This window comes from Physella acuta, unplaced genomic scaffold (genome assembly GCF_028476545.2).
Source record: "Physella acuta isolate Inbredline_101_S28 unplaced genomic scaffold, ASM2847654v3 ptg000713l, whole genome shotgun sequence".
Taxonomy (NCBI): Eukaryota; Metazoa; Mollusca; class Gastropoda; family Physidae; genus Physella; species Physella acuta.
Genome location: NW_026732231.1, coordinates 380,859 through 394,208, shown reverse-complemented (window position 1 = coordinate 394,208; position 13,350 = coordinate 380,859). Strand labels below are relative to the sequence as shown.

The 13,350-nt window shown below is 37.7% G+C and overlaps 1 protein-coding gene across 1 annotated transcript; it reads right to left on the bottom strand.

Moving 5' to 3' along the window:
* Window positions 1-3,529: 3,529 nt before the first annotated feature.
* On the bottom strand, window positions 3,530-11,710 carry LOC131949743 (collagen alpha-1(XXII) chain). Its single transcript, XM_059311614.1, has 7 exons — window positions 11,344-11,710; window positions 11,037-11,113; window positions 9,798-9,869; window positions 8,904-9,121; window positions 8,540-8,702; window positions 6,229-6,408; window positions 3,530-4,479 (listed from the first exon to the last, which is right to left on the bottom strand). Exons 2-7 carry the CDS (start codon window positions 11,107-11,109, stop codon window positions 4,466-4,468), a joined length of 720 nt encoding a protein of 239 aa, XP_059167597.1. The 5' UTR covers window positions 11,110-11,113; window positions 11,344-11,710; the 3' UTR covers window positions 3,530-4,465.
* Between the last annotated feature and the right edge of the window lie 1,640 nt (window positions 11,711-13,350).

Here is a 13,350-nt window from a genome sequence, read left to right as displayed (position 1 = left end):
TTATGTTTTTTTTTCTCATCCTCGTTTTTTGTGAACATTGAATGGTCTACTCTTCTATCTTCTATCCTACAAGCGTTAGCTATCTAAAGTTTAGAAAACTGCTGACACGGACATCTGTTAAAAGTTGAAACTCATTACATAGGCGCGACTGATAATGGCTTTAGTCAGCCGTGTTTTCAGAGATCCCTGTGGGTCATTAGTATTTTGTCGTATGGATACTTCACAATAGCAACCATTGCTGGATCAAAACAAGTGAAGTCTAGCGGTAAACCAGATAATGAGCTGTATTAGTTTCGTGCATGCATGAGTTTGGCTGGAGACAACATGTTTGTATCAACGGCTGCCTCGGCTGTAAACATTTTATTTGATCACGTGTCAAATTTTGAAGAACGTCACATTTTAAAAGCACATTTGCTTGTCATGTCATGTGATGACCCATGTATGTTTGTCTGACTGGCTTAATGTTTGTCTGACTGGCTTAATGTTTGTCTGACTGGCTTAATGTTTGTCTGACTGGCTTAATGTTTGTCTGACTATCTTAATGGTTGTCTGACTGCCTTAATGTTTGTCTGACTGTCTTAATGTTTGTCTGACTGTCTTAATGTTTGTCTGACTGGCTTAATGTTTGTCTGACTGGCTTAATGTTTGTCTGACGGGCTTAATGTTTGTCTGACTATCTTAATGGTTGTCTGACTGCCTTAATGTTTATCTGACTGTCTTAATGTTTGTCTGACTGTCTTAATGTTTGTCTGACTGTCTTAATGTTTGTCTGACTATCTTAATGTTTGTCTGACTGTCTTAATGTTTGTTTGACTGTCTTAATGTTTGTCTGACTGGCTTAATGTTTGTCTGACTGTCTTAATGTTTGTCTGACTGTCTTAATGTTTGTCTGACTGTCTTAATGTTTGTATGACTGGCTTAATGTTTGTCTGACTGTCTTAATGTTTGTCTGACTGGCTTAATGTTTGTATGACTGGCTTAATGTTTGTCTGACTGTCTTAATGTTTGTCTGACTGTCTTAATGTTTGTCTGGCTGGCTTAATGTTTGTATGACTGGCTTAATGTTTGTCTGACTGTCTTAATGTTTGTCTGACTGGCTTAATGTTTGTCTGACTGGCTTAATGTTTGTCTGACTGTCTTAATGTTTGTCTGACTGTCTTAATGTTTGTATGACTGGCTTAATGTTTGTCTGACTGTCTTAATGTTTGTATGACTGGCTTAATGTTTGTCTGACTGTCTTAATGTTTGTCTGACTGTCTTAATGTTTGTCTGACTGGCTTAATGTTTGTATGACTGTCTTAATGTTTGTCTGACTGTCTTAATGTTTGTCTGACTGTCTTAATGTTTGTATGACTGGCTTAATGTTTGTCTGACTGTCTTAATGTTTGTCTGACTGGCTTAATGTTTGTATGACTGGCTTAATGTTTGTCTGACTGTCTTAATGTTTGTCTGACTGTCTTAATGTTTGTCTGACTGGCTTAATGTTTGTATGACTGTCTTAATGTTTGTCTGACTGTCTTAATGTTTGTCTGACTGTCATAATGTTTGTATGACTGGCTTAATGTTTGTCTGACTGTCTTAATGTTTGTCTGACTGGCTTAATGTTTGTATGACTGGCTTAATGTTTGTCTGACTGTCTTAATGTTTGTCTGACTGGCTTAATGTTTGTATGACTGGCTTAATGTTTGTCTGACTGTCTTAATGTTTGTCTGACTGTCTTAATGTTTGTCTGACTGTCTTAATGTTTGTATGACTGGCTTAATGTTTGTCTGACTGTCTTAATGTTTGTATGACTGGCTTAATGTTTGTCTGACTGTCTTAATGTTTGTCTGACTGTCTTAATGTTTGTCTGACTGGCTTAATGTTTGTATGACTGTCTTAATGTTTGTCTGACTGTCTTAATGTTTGTCTGACTGGCTTAATGTTTGTATGACTGGCTTAATGTTTGTCTGACTGTCTTAATGTTTGTCTGACTGTCTTAATGTTTGTCTGACTGGCTTAATGTTTGTCTGACTGGCTTAATGTTTGTATGACTGGCTTAATGTTTGTCTGACTGTCTTAATGTTTGTATGACTGGCTTAATGTTTGTCTGACTGTCTTAATGTTTGTCTGACTGTCTTAATGTTTGTCTGACTGGCTTAATGTTTGTATGACTGTCTTAATGTTTGTCTGACTGTCTTAATGTTTGTCTGACTGTCTTAATGTTTGTATGACTGGCTTAATGTTTGTCTGACTGTCTTAATGTTTGTCTGACTGGCTTAATGTTTGTATGACTGGCTTAATGTTTGTCTGACTGTCTTAATGTTTGTCTGACTGTCTTAATGTTTGTCTGACTGGCTTAATGTTTGTATGACTGTCTTAATGTTTGTCTGACTGTCTTAATGTTTGTCTGACTGTCATAATGTTTGTATGACTGGCTTAATGTTTGTCTGACTGTCTTAATGTTTGTCTGACTGGCTTAATGTTTGTATGACTGGCTTAATGTTTGTCTGACTGTCTTAATGTTTGTCTGACTGGCTTAATGTTTGTATGACTGGCTTAATGTTTGTCTGACTGTCTTAATGTTTGTCTGACTGTCTTAATGTTTGTCTGACTGTCTTAATGTTTGTATGACTGGCTTAATGTTTGTCTGACTGTCTTAATGTTTGTATGACTGTCTTAATGTTTGTATGACTGGCTTAATGTTTGTCTGACTGGCTTAATGTTTGTATGACTGGCTTAATGTTTGTCTGACTGTCTTAATGTTTGTCTGACTGTCTTAATGTTTGTCTGACTGGCTTAATGTTTGTATGACTGGCTTAATGTTTGTCTGACTGTCTTAATGTTTGTCTGACTGTCTTAATGTTTGTCTGACTGGCTTAATGTTTGTATGACTGGCTTAATGTTTGTCTGACTGTCTTAATGTTTGTCTGACTGGCTTAATGTTTGTCTGACTGGCTTAATGTTTGTCTGACTGTCTTAATGTTTGTCTGACTGTCTTAATGTTTGTATGACTGGCTTAATGTTTGTCTGACTGTCTTAATGTTTGTATGACTGGCTTAATGTTTGTCTGACTGTCTTAATGTTTGTCTGACTGTCTTAATGTTTGTCTGACTGGCTTAATGTTTGTATGACTGGCTTAATGTTTGTCTGACTGTCTTAATGTTTGTCTGACTGGCTTAATGTTTGTCTGACTATCTTAATGTTTGTCTGACTGGCTTAATGTTTGTCTGACTGGCTTAATGTTTGTCTGACGGGCTTAATGTTTGTCTGACTATCTTAATGTTTGTCTGACTGGCTTAATGTTTGTCTAACTGTCTTAATGTTTGTCTGACTGGCTTAATGTTTGTCTGACTGCCTTAATGTCATGTGATGGCCCATGTTTGTTTGTTACACTTTACTGGGTTTTTAAGTAGCTTCCAGTGAATTTTCGTTACTCTATAGTGCATGTTTGTATGTTTGTATGTTTGTCGTCGTATTTAACCTCAAATGTGTATGATTGACGAAGATCGATAAAGATTCTTTACTTTCAAATCTTGATATTGATACATGTATATATTTATTGATCAATCCAAATAAACATAACATTAAAATGTATTGTGAAATAAAGTTATACACTTAAATTGGCCTAAAAAGATCGCTTGAAATCGTTATAACACTAGAGCCTTCAAATGTTCAATAAATTGCTTTGAAATATTGAGTCCACTTGTTTTACTGTTAAGCCAACAGAAACACTATTCGTAAAATGAAAAAAAAGGATCCATTAAGTCAGTCCCCCATCCCATCCCCAATGTCCCGCAATATGTTGAAATTGTCTTTTGAAATTGACAGATGGTCTTTTCTAGAAACTTCTGGCTAATGACAGATGGGAATGTCAGGTGTTTTGATATGACTCATTCAATTGACGTGTGGACACAGTAAAACATCTGTTTCTTGTGGTAATCTAATTAGGTTTAATTAACTAGTTGGCTGTCTATATTCAACAGGTTCGCTAGCTATAATTACTTGGTTGGCTAACTATATTCATTGCGTTGACCAGCTATATTCACTGGTTAGCCAGCTATAATAACCTGGTAATCTAGCTGTACCTGGTTAGCTAGCTATATTCACTAGTTAATTTACTTTAATTACCTGGTTAATTAGCTTTAATTACCTTGTTAGCTAGCTGTAATTAGTCTGTTTTTACCTAACTATACTGTGTCCCAATTATTTGTAAACACTTTAACAAATGCCATTTTATTCCATCAAATTGTATCTAATATTATTATACATCACAAGAATCAAAACTCCATTCCCCCCCCCCCCCTTTTCACCACTCAGCCATACAGAGATATTGTTTTCATGTAGCCAGTCCATGCCCAGAAGAAATACGAATCAAACCACGCTATAGATATCGGCCTCTAGATACAACTGTTCTTGAACCTTATTTTGGTTTTACTTATGTATCAAACAGTTCAAATAGCTCTGCGAAGGGAGGCAACTCATCTTAATCAAGAACACCTGTAAAATAAAAGTTCAACATTTACAAGGGAATTAACCAGTACATTTTTCTATTTGGTAAAGCAATGTATTGTTATCTTTTCTCCCTATTTTTATCTAAACAAAAAATAAAACTTGTGTAAAATCATATTAACGTGTTTTTTTTAAATGCATTAAAACCTATAAAAAACGATCATTGCTTTCTTCAGCCACATTAACACATTTTTAAAAAAAGCTATCGTGTCCCAAAGATTGTTACAACCGCTAAAGATTTTGATTTTTACCAGTTTCTAATTTTTAGCGCATTGCAATAAAAGGGCTTTTATATTTAATTATTTTTTTACCATCATTTAGTCTTTAGATACGGTAAAGATATAGGTAGGTTGAAGTGCAAGTTTTAAAAACTCCTCGCACAAAAAGAACGACATTTCCTTTAGATCCACACGACTTAAAATGTCGCTTGTAAACTGTATACGACACGAGTAGTTCAGCCTTATCTCTTGTAGGGTGGCTTGTCTGATAAATCTTCCTAGACATTCGTCATGGGCACAACTCACAATAATCCATATTTTTAGATCTCTTTTTGTCATTAATTGTGTTATGTTTCAGTGTTATCTTTAAGCATTATCTAAAAGTAGAATGGGAAGGAGTGGCCTAGTGGTAGAGACTGCTAACCCGTAAGTCTCGAGTTCGAATCCTGGTTTAAATTAGTTGACCATCCCCAAGTCAACCCACCTCCGTTGGGTAACTTAAGTTAGGGAAAGGATGCTGGGCATAGTGCTGACCCCACTATCTCTTCATATGCCGAGGTCACAGAAACAGGTGAACTCTACTTCACTTGCCCCATAGAAAGGGGAACTTTACTTTACTTACTCTATAAATAGAGCTATGTTTAAGTAATGTTGTATTTTAATAGTGTAATCTTTCGATTAGTTTTTCTAAAATAAAATGTTATATGCTGTTGGCTTGCGTTTTCAACAAAAACAAATAGATGTGGGTCCGAAAAGAGATGCACTATTTTGTCGACAGACTTAAGAGCTGTTACAAAAAGTTATGAACTGACCGTCAAAAAGTATTAAACTGACCGTCACAAAGTTATGAACTGACCGTCACAAAGTTATGAACTGACCGTCACAAAGTTATGAACTGACCGTCACAAAGTTATGAAATGATAGTCACAAAAGTTATAAACTGACCGTGACAAAGTTATGAACTGACCGTGACAAAGTTATGAACTGACCGTCACAAAGTTATGAACTGACCGTCACAAAGTTATGAACTGACCGTCACAAAGTTATGAACTGACCGTGACAAAGTTATGAACTGACCGTCACAAAGTTATGAACTGACCGTCACAAAGTTATGAACTGACCGTCACAAAGTTATGAACTGACCGTCACAAAGTTATGAACTGACCGTCACAAAGTTATGAAATGATAGTCACAAAAGTTATGAACTGACCGTCACAAAGTTATGAACTGACCGTCACAAAGTTATGAACTGACCGTCACAAAGTTATGAACTGACCGTCACAAAGTTATGAAATGATAGTCACAAAAGTTATGAACTGACCGTCACAAAGTTATGAACTGACCGTCACAAAGTTATGAACTGACCGTCACAAAGTTATGAACTGACCGTCACAAAGTCATGAACTGACCGTCACAAAGTTATGAACTGACCGTCACAAAGTTATGAACTGACCGTCACAAAGTTATGAACTGACCGTCACAAAGTCATGAACTGACCGTCACAAAGTTATGAACTGACCGTCACAGATCCGTTTAATCAGCTTGTACTTCTGCCTGTCCAGCGAATGGAAGCTGTCGGCCCTGAAGATCTCCTGGGGGCCACTAGCCATGCTGGTCAACTCCCAGCCGACCTGGTCGCCGATTCCAACCGAGATGATGGCCACGCCCTGGTCTTTCAGGCTCTTTGCTGAGGCTAAAGCTGCAGATACAAAATATCTGCTCACTAACTCTACAGATACAAAATATCTGCTCACTTACTCTACAGATACAAAATATCTGCTCACTGACTCTACACATACAAAATATCTGCTCACTAACTCTACAGATACAAAATATCTGCTCACTAACTCTACAGATACAAAATATCTGGTCACTAACTCTACACACACAAAATATCTGCTCACTGACTCGACAGATACAAAATATCTGGTCACTGACTCAACAGATACAAAATATCTGCTCATTGACTCTACAGATACAAAATATCTGCTCACTAACTCTACAGATACAAAATATCTGGTCACTGACTCTACACATACAAATTATCTGCTCACTGACTCTACAGATACAAAATATCTGGTCACTGACTCTACACATACAAATTATCTGCTCATTGACTCTACAGATACAAAATATCTGCTCACTAACTCTACAGATACAAAATATCTGCTCACTAACTCTACAGATACAAAATATCTGGTCACTGACTCAACACATACAAATTATCTGCTCACTGACTCTACACATACAAATTATCTGCTCACTGACTCTACACATACAAAATATCTGCTCACTAACTCTACAGATACAATAATATACTGTCAATAATGCTACAGATACCATAATATCTCAATAATGTTACATAAGGGGGTCATCCATAAATGACGTCACGCTTTTAAAAACGATTTTTACCTCCGCCTCCACTCTGTCACACATCGTCACAAAAAGCCACCCCCCCTCCCCGCAAATGACTTCACACCTCAGCCTACACCCCCCCCCCCCACCCACTAGAAAATAGCAGTTGATTTTTTTCCTAAAATACGATATTTTTCCAAATTCTTGTCTGAACTCTGTCAACGTAGTATTTTAATCAATTCCTATTACTATGTATTAAAATAATTTTCTAAAACGCGAAATAACGGCTAAAATTCGTTTTGTAACATTGCTTTTTTACTGTCTCGTATATACGAAGTATATAGAAAGTCTTGTAATCGTGCAAAAAAAAAATCGAGATTTTTGCAAATCTCGACGTTTTAGGGCTCTCTGAGTCGGAAAAACATAGTTTTGCAATCTTGAGTACCGTTACAGCTAGGTTGATGAAATTTCATATATAAGTATTATATCAAAATCGTAGATCCGTATCAACGTAAAATTTTGAGCGATTTCCGATAACCGAAAGTGGAACTTTTTCTACTTTGAATTTTTCAAAAGCCTATAGCTTGATTACTATTTCAGATAGATACGTGAAATTTCACATGTAAGTAAAAGTTCTAATTCACTGCCTTCTATCAAATTTTGAGGAATTTCACTCGACCGGAAGTAGTAATTTACGTTATTTCCGATTTCTCAAAAAAAAAAAAAACGCACGTGAATTTATAAAGTACTAATAATATCCCGCACTATTATGCATATTTTATTTGGCGTCACTTGGTGTGCAATCCTTTTTTTACGAGATTTTATTCTATTATAAAAAGTTTAAGTAATTAAAAATGGATTAAAAATATTGTCTATGTCCCGAGTTGCCATCTCCCGTAGTGTTATATTAGAATATTCGAGAAAGTTTAGGGGAGATCACTCCCGGTTTATTCATAATGCAATAGTGTGTCGTCACACCATACGTCACACCCCCCTCCCCCTCATCAAACACCGTCACAAAATTACGGACCCCCCTCCCCTAAGTGTGTGACGTCATTTATGGACGACCCCTAATATTTTGTCTTTGACTCTACAGTAACAGATACAACAAGAGCCACGTTGTGTCAAGTTTGAAGGACGTGAATCACACATAGACGTGAGTGACCTCTATAGGTGACCTTTGTCAGACGTGAGTGACCTCTATAGCTGACCTTTGTCAGACGTGAGTGACCTCTATAGCTGACCTTTGTCAGACGTGAGTGACCTCTATAGCTGACCTTTGTCAGACGTGAGTGACCCCTATAGCTGACCTTTGTCAGACGTGAGTGACCTCTATAGCTGACCTTTGTCAGACGTGAGTGACCTCTATAGCTGACCTTAGTCAGACGTGAGTGACCTCTATAGCTGACCTTTGTCAGAAGTGAGTGACCTCTATAGCTGACCTTTGTCAGACGTGAGTGACCTCTATAGCTGACCTTTGTCCGGCCTGCTCGAGGAGCCGGCCATGATGACAATGACCAGTCTGGCAGCGTTGTAGCGACCACCGGCCTGTAGACCAAACATTTCGCCTTGCTCCACCAGGCTCAGTGCCTCGTCTGTCCTGCTATCTCGCTCCATATAAGGACTGTTCAGTAGAGCCTACAACACAGGACGGGCGACACGTGACAGTCAAATAGATTACCGGGGTCAGAAAACTAAATTACATTATATAGCATAACGTTGCTGCTGATTGCATGGTATTTTATTTATCAACAAACTCGATGGAAATACTACAAATAAAACAACATAAAGGCGTCCAAGAGAAACGTTTGTGTGTGTCAAAATGTAAAGAGGACGAACCGACTGAACGTTAGCTTTGTCCCTGTGGTCCTTGAGGTCAAACATCTTGCTGGCCACATCACTGAACACCACACCGGCCACAAGGACATCGTCTGGGCTGATGAGGAAACTGTGGGAGATGTTGGAGGCGAACCACAGCATCTGGGTGAAGTTCTCGCGGCCTTTCACGTGCTCGGAGGATTCGATCAGAAACACGATGTCCACTGCAGCGCTGCAGGCTGTAGAGTGTGTCACATGCTGTAAGCTTACACACATGCTGTACACACATCTTATACACACATATCGTTCATATGTTACACGCATTATATTACATAGCGCATATATCTGCTGTACACACATGTGTTACAAACACTCTATTACCTATTGTATATACACATGCAATACACATGTTATACACATATATTATATACACATGCTAAAAACATATGAGATACATATGGTATGTACTCTGCTACTAGTGTCATTAAATACGAACACAAATTACCTATTCTGCTACTAGTGTCATGAAATACGAACACAAATTACCTATTCTGCTACTAGTGTCATTAAATACGAACATAAATTACCTATTCTGCTACTAGTGTCATTAAATACGAACACAAATTACCTATTCTGCTACTAGTGTCATTAAATACGAACATAAATTACCTATTCTGCTACTAGTGTCATTAAATACGAACACAAATTACCTATTCTGCTACTAGTGTCATTAAATACGAACATAAATTACCTATTCTGCTACTAGTGTCATTAAATACGAACACAAATTACCTATTCTGCTACTAGTGTCATTAAATACGAACATAAATTACCTATTCTGCTACTAGTGTCATTAAATACGAACACAAATTACCTATTCTGCTACTAGTGTCATTAAATACGAACACAAATTACCTATTCTGCTACTAGTGTCATTAGATGCTGTTTCGTTTTCGAATATCAGTGGGTTGTACTTCAGGACTGTGGCTAGGTAAAAATACAGATAGAACTTTACTGGACTTTCTAGTTAGCACAACACTAATGTTATTTCTTCAATATTCAACTCTACAATACTTCATCTTATATCACACTACAACACTTCATCTTATATCACACTACCACACTTCATCTTATATCACTCTACTTCATCTTATATCACTCTACTTCATCTTATATCACTCTACTTCATCTTATACCACTATACTTCATCTTATATCACACTACAACACTTCATCTTATATCACACTACAACACTTCATCTTATATCACACTACCACACTTCATCTTATATCACTCTAAAACACTTCATCTTATATCACACTACAACACTTCATCATATATCACACTACAACACTTCATCTTATATCACTCTACTTCATCTTATATCACTACATTGGCTTCGTTTTACCCCCTACACAGAATTCTGTGATTCTGTTATAATTTGAAACAAAGTAAAGGGAAGTAATTTGCATTTTTTTTAATATAAGTATTTTTTCTAACATTGTTTACATTTGTGTGAATAATTGAATCAAAATTAAAGTTAAATAATATCATCGTGATGTTTACCGAAATATGTTGTCCCATGCAATTAACTAGATAGCGGTGTAGTTAAAAAAAACTAGATATTGGTGTAGTTAACTAGATAGTGGTGTAGTTAACTAGATAGTGGTGTAGTTAGATAGTGGTATAGTTAAATAGATAGTGGTGTCTTTAACTATATAGTGGTGTAGTTAAAAAAAACTAGATAGTGGTGTAGTTAACTAGATAGTGGTGTAGTTAACTAGATAGTGGTGTAGTTAAAAAAACTAGATAGTGGTGTAGTTAACTAGATAGTGGTGTAGTTAAATAGATAGTGATGTCGTTAACTATATAGTGGTGTAGTTTACTAGATAGTTGTGTAGTTAACTAGATAGTGGTGTAGTTAAATAGATAGTTGTGTAGTTAACTAGATAGTGGTGTAGTTAACTAGATAGTGGTGTAGTTAAATAGATAGTGATGTCATTAACTATATAGTGGTGTAGTTTACTAGATAGTGGTGTAGTTTACTAGATATTGGTGTAGTTAACTAGATAGTGGTTTGGTTAAAAAAAATGGATATTGTTGTAGTTAACTAGATAATGGTGTGGTAGAAAAAACAATGTACCGTAAACTTACAGCTTGTGCCCATCAAGTGAACCATGACCGCTGTCACAATAAAATGCACGTACAACAATTGCATCTTTGTCATGCATCTAGATCTACCTGTGTTCATTTTCAAATGTACTTCATTAGCAAGCATGCCTTAATAACAATGTTGGTAAACATGGTGAATAGGGCTATATATATATATATATATATATATATATATATATATATATATATGCAATATTTTTATATATAGGGAGAGGAAGAAAGAGAGATGTGACTCCATATAAATCTAATTTATATATAATTATTTTTTAAATTATTTTGATTCAAATACTTACACTTTTTGTAATACTTAGCAACGTAAAATTAGAAATTAGTGTCACGTGTCTACTACAAACATTCTATTAACGTGTCCTTAAATAGCATCGAACGTGCTTGCTTGCATAAGTCACAAAGTAAACGGACTGCTTGTTCAAGTAAACTGACTGTCCACTTGTTCAAGTAATCTGACGGTCCACTTGTTCAAGTAATCTGACGGTCCACTTGTTCAAGTAATCTGACGGTCCACTTGTTCAAGTAATCTGACGTTCCGAAGGCTCACGCTACACATGAAATAAAGAAAGTATAAAATGTAATACATTTCTCTCCATTATGTAACGAAAGATGTAACAGGATTTAATAGAACAAAACAGTTTGTACAGTACAGGCTACCAAATGGAATCAATATTTAATCAATATAGCTAATTAAAAAGCTAATGAGCTCATGAATTGATTTAACAAGTAGTTTCTAAATGCTGAGTTTTTTCCCCTGTGGTTGCATGTACGTCTTAATTTATTTCCCTTCGAAACGTTTACACTGTCAGTCTACACTGTGCAGCTGCCCTATCAGTCCTGGCAATCCGTTGGGCAGATAAAACTGATTTCACATGTATATGTGCCCTCGGCATATAAGTGGCAGTATAGATCAGTAGTTTGTTCAGATGCATTTAACTATAGTGAGTCAGGTACCCATCAGAGCTGGGTGGAGTAGAGTCAGGTACCCATCAGAGCTGGGTGGACTAGAGTCAGGTACCTATCAGAGCTGGGTGGACTAGAGTCAGGTACCCATCAGAGCTGGATGGACTAGAGTCAGGTACCCATCAGAGCTGGGTGGACTAGAGTCAGGTACCCATCAAAGCTGGATGGACTAGAGTCAGGTACCCATCAGAGCTGGGTGGAGTAGAGTCAGGTACCCATCAGAGCTGGGTGGACTAGAGTCAGGTACCTATCAGAGCTGGGTGGACTAGAGTCAGGTACCCATCAGAGCTGGATGGACTAGTCAGGTACCCATCAGAGCTGGGTGGACTAGAGTCAGGTACCCATCAAAGCTGGATGGACTAGAATCAGGTACCCATCAGAGCTGGGTGGACTAGAGTCAGGTACCCATCAGAGCTGGGTGGACTAGAGTCAGGTACCCATCAGAGCTGGGTGAAGTAGAGTCAGGTACCCATCAGAGCTGGGTGGACTAGTCAGGTACCCATCAGAGCTGGGTGGACTAGAGTCAGGTACCCATCAGAGCTGGGTGGACTAGAGTCAGGTACCCATCAAAGCTGGGTGAAGTAGAGTCAGGTACCCATCAGAGCTGGGTGGACTAGAGTCAGGTACCCATCAGAGCTGGGTGGAGTAGAGTCAGGTACCCATCAGAGCTGGGTGGAGTAGAGTCAGGTACCCATGTACCCATCAGAGCTGGGTGGACTAGAGTCAGGTACCCATCAGAGCTGGGTGGACTAGTCAGGTACCCATCAGAGCTGGGTGAAGTAGAGTCAGGTACCCATCAGAGCTGGGTGAAGTAGAGTCAGGTACCCATCAGAGCTGGGTGAAGTAGAGTCAGGTACCCATCTGAGTTGGGTGGACTAGAGTCAGCTACCCATCAGAGCTGGGTGAAGTAGAGTCAGGTACCCATCAGAGCTGGGTGGACTAGAGTCAGGTACCCATCAGAGCTGGGTGAACTAGAGTCAGGTACCCATCAGAGCTGGGTGGAATCAGGGACTCGTTTCCGGGATCCGAACTCGAGACTTTCAGGTTAGGAGTGTGTAAGAGTGTTAAAAGCCCAACTAAATGAGACGTGTACCCAATGCTAACTTCAGCAATATTATTCATTTAATATGTGTACAGTTTCAGACAACTAACTCTAAAGCTACAAAGGATCTCAGACAACTTTAAATGTAAATCTAGAGTTAGATGTAATCTCAGCTAGACATTTTTTAATTTTTGTTTTCAAACAATGCTGTACATCAAACTTCATTACAGTTGCTTCTCACTTCTGCATTTCTCTGATTACTTCCCTTTTACCCTTCTTCTG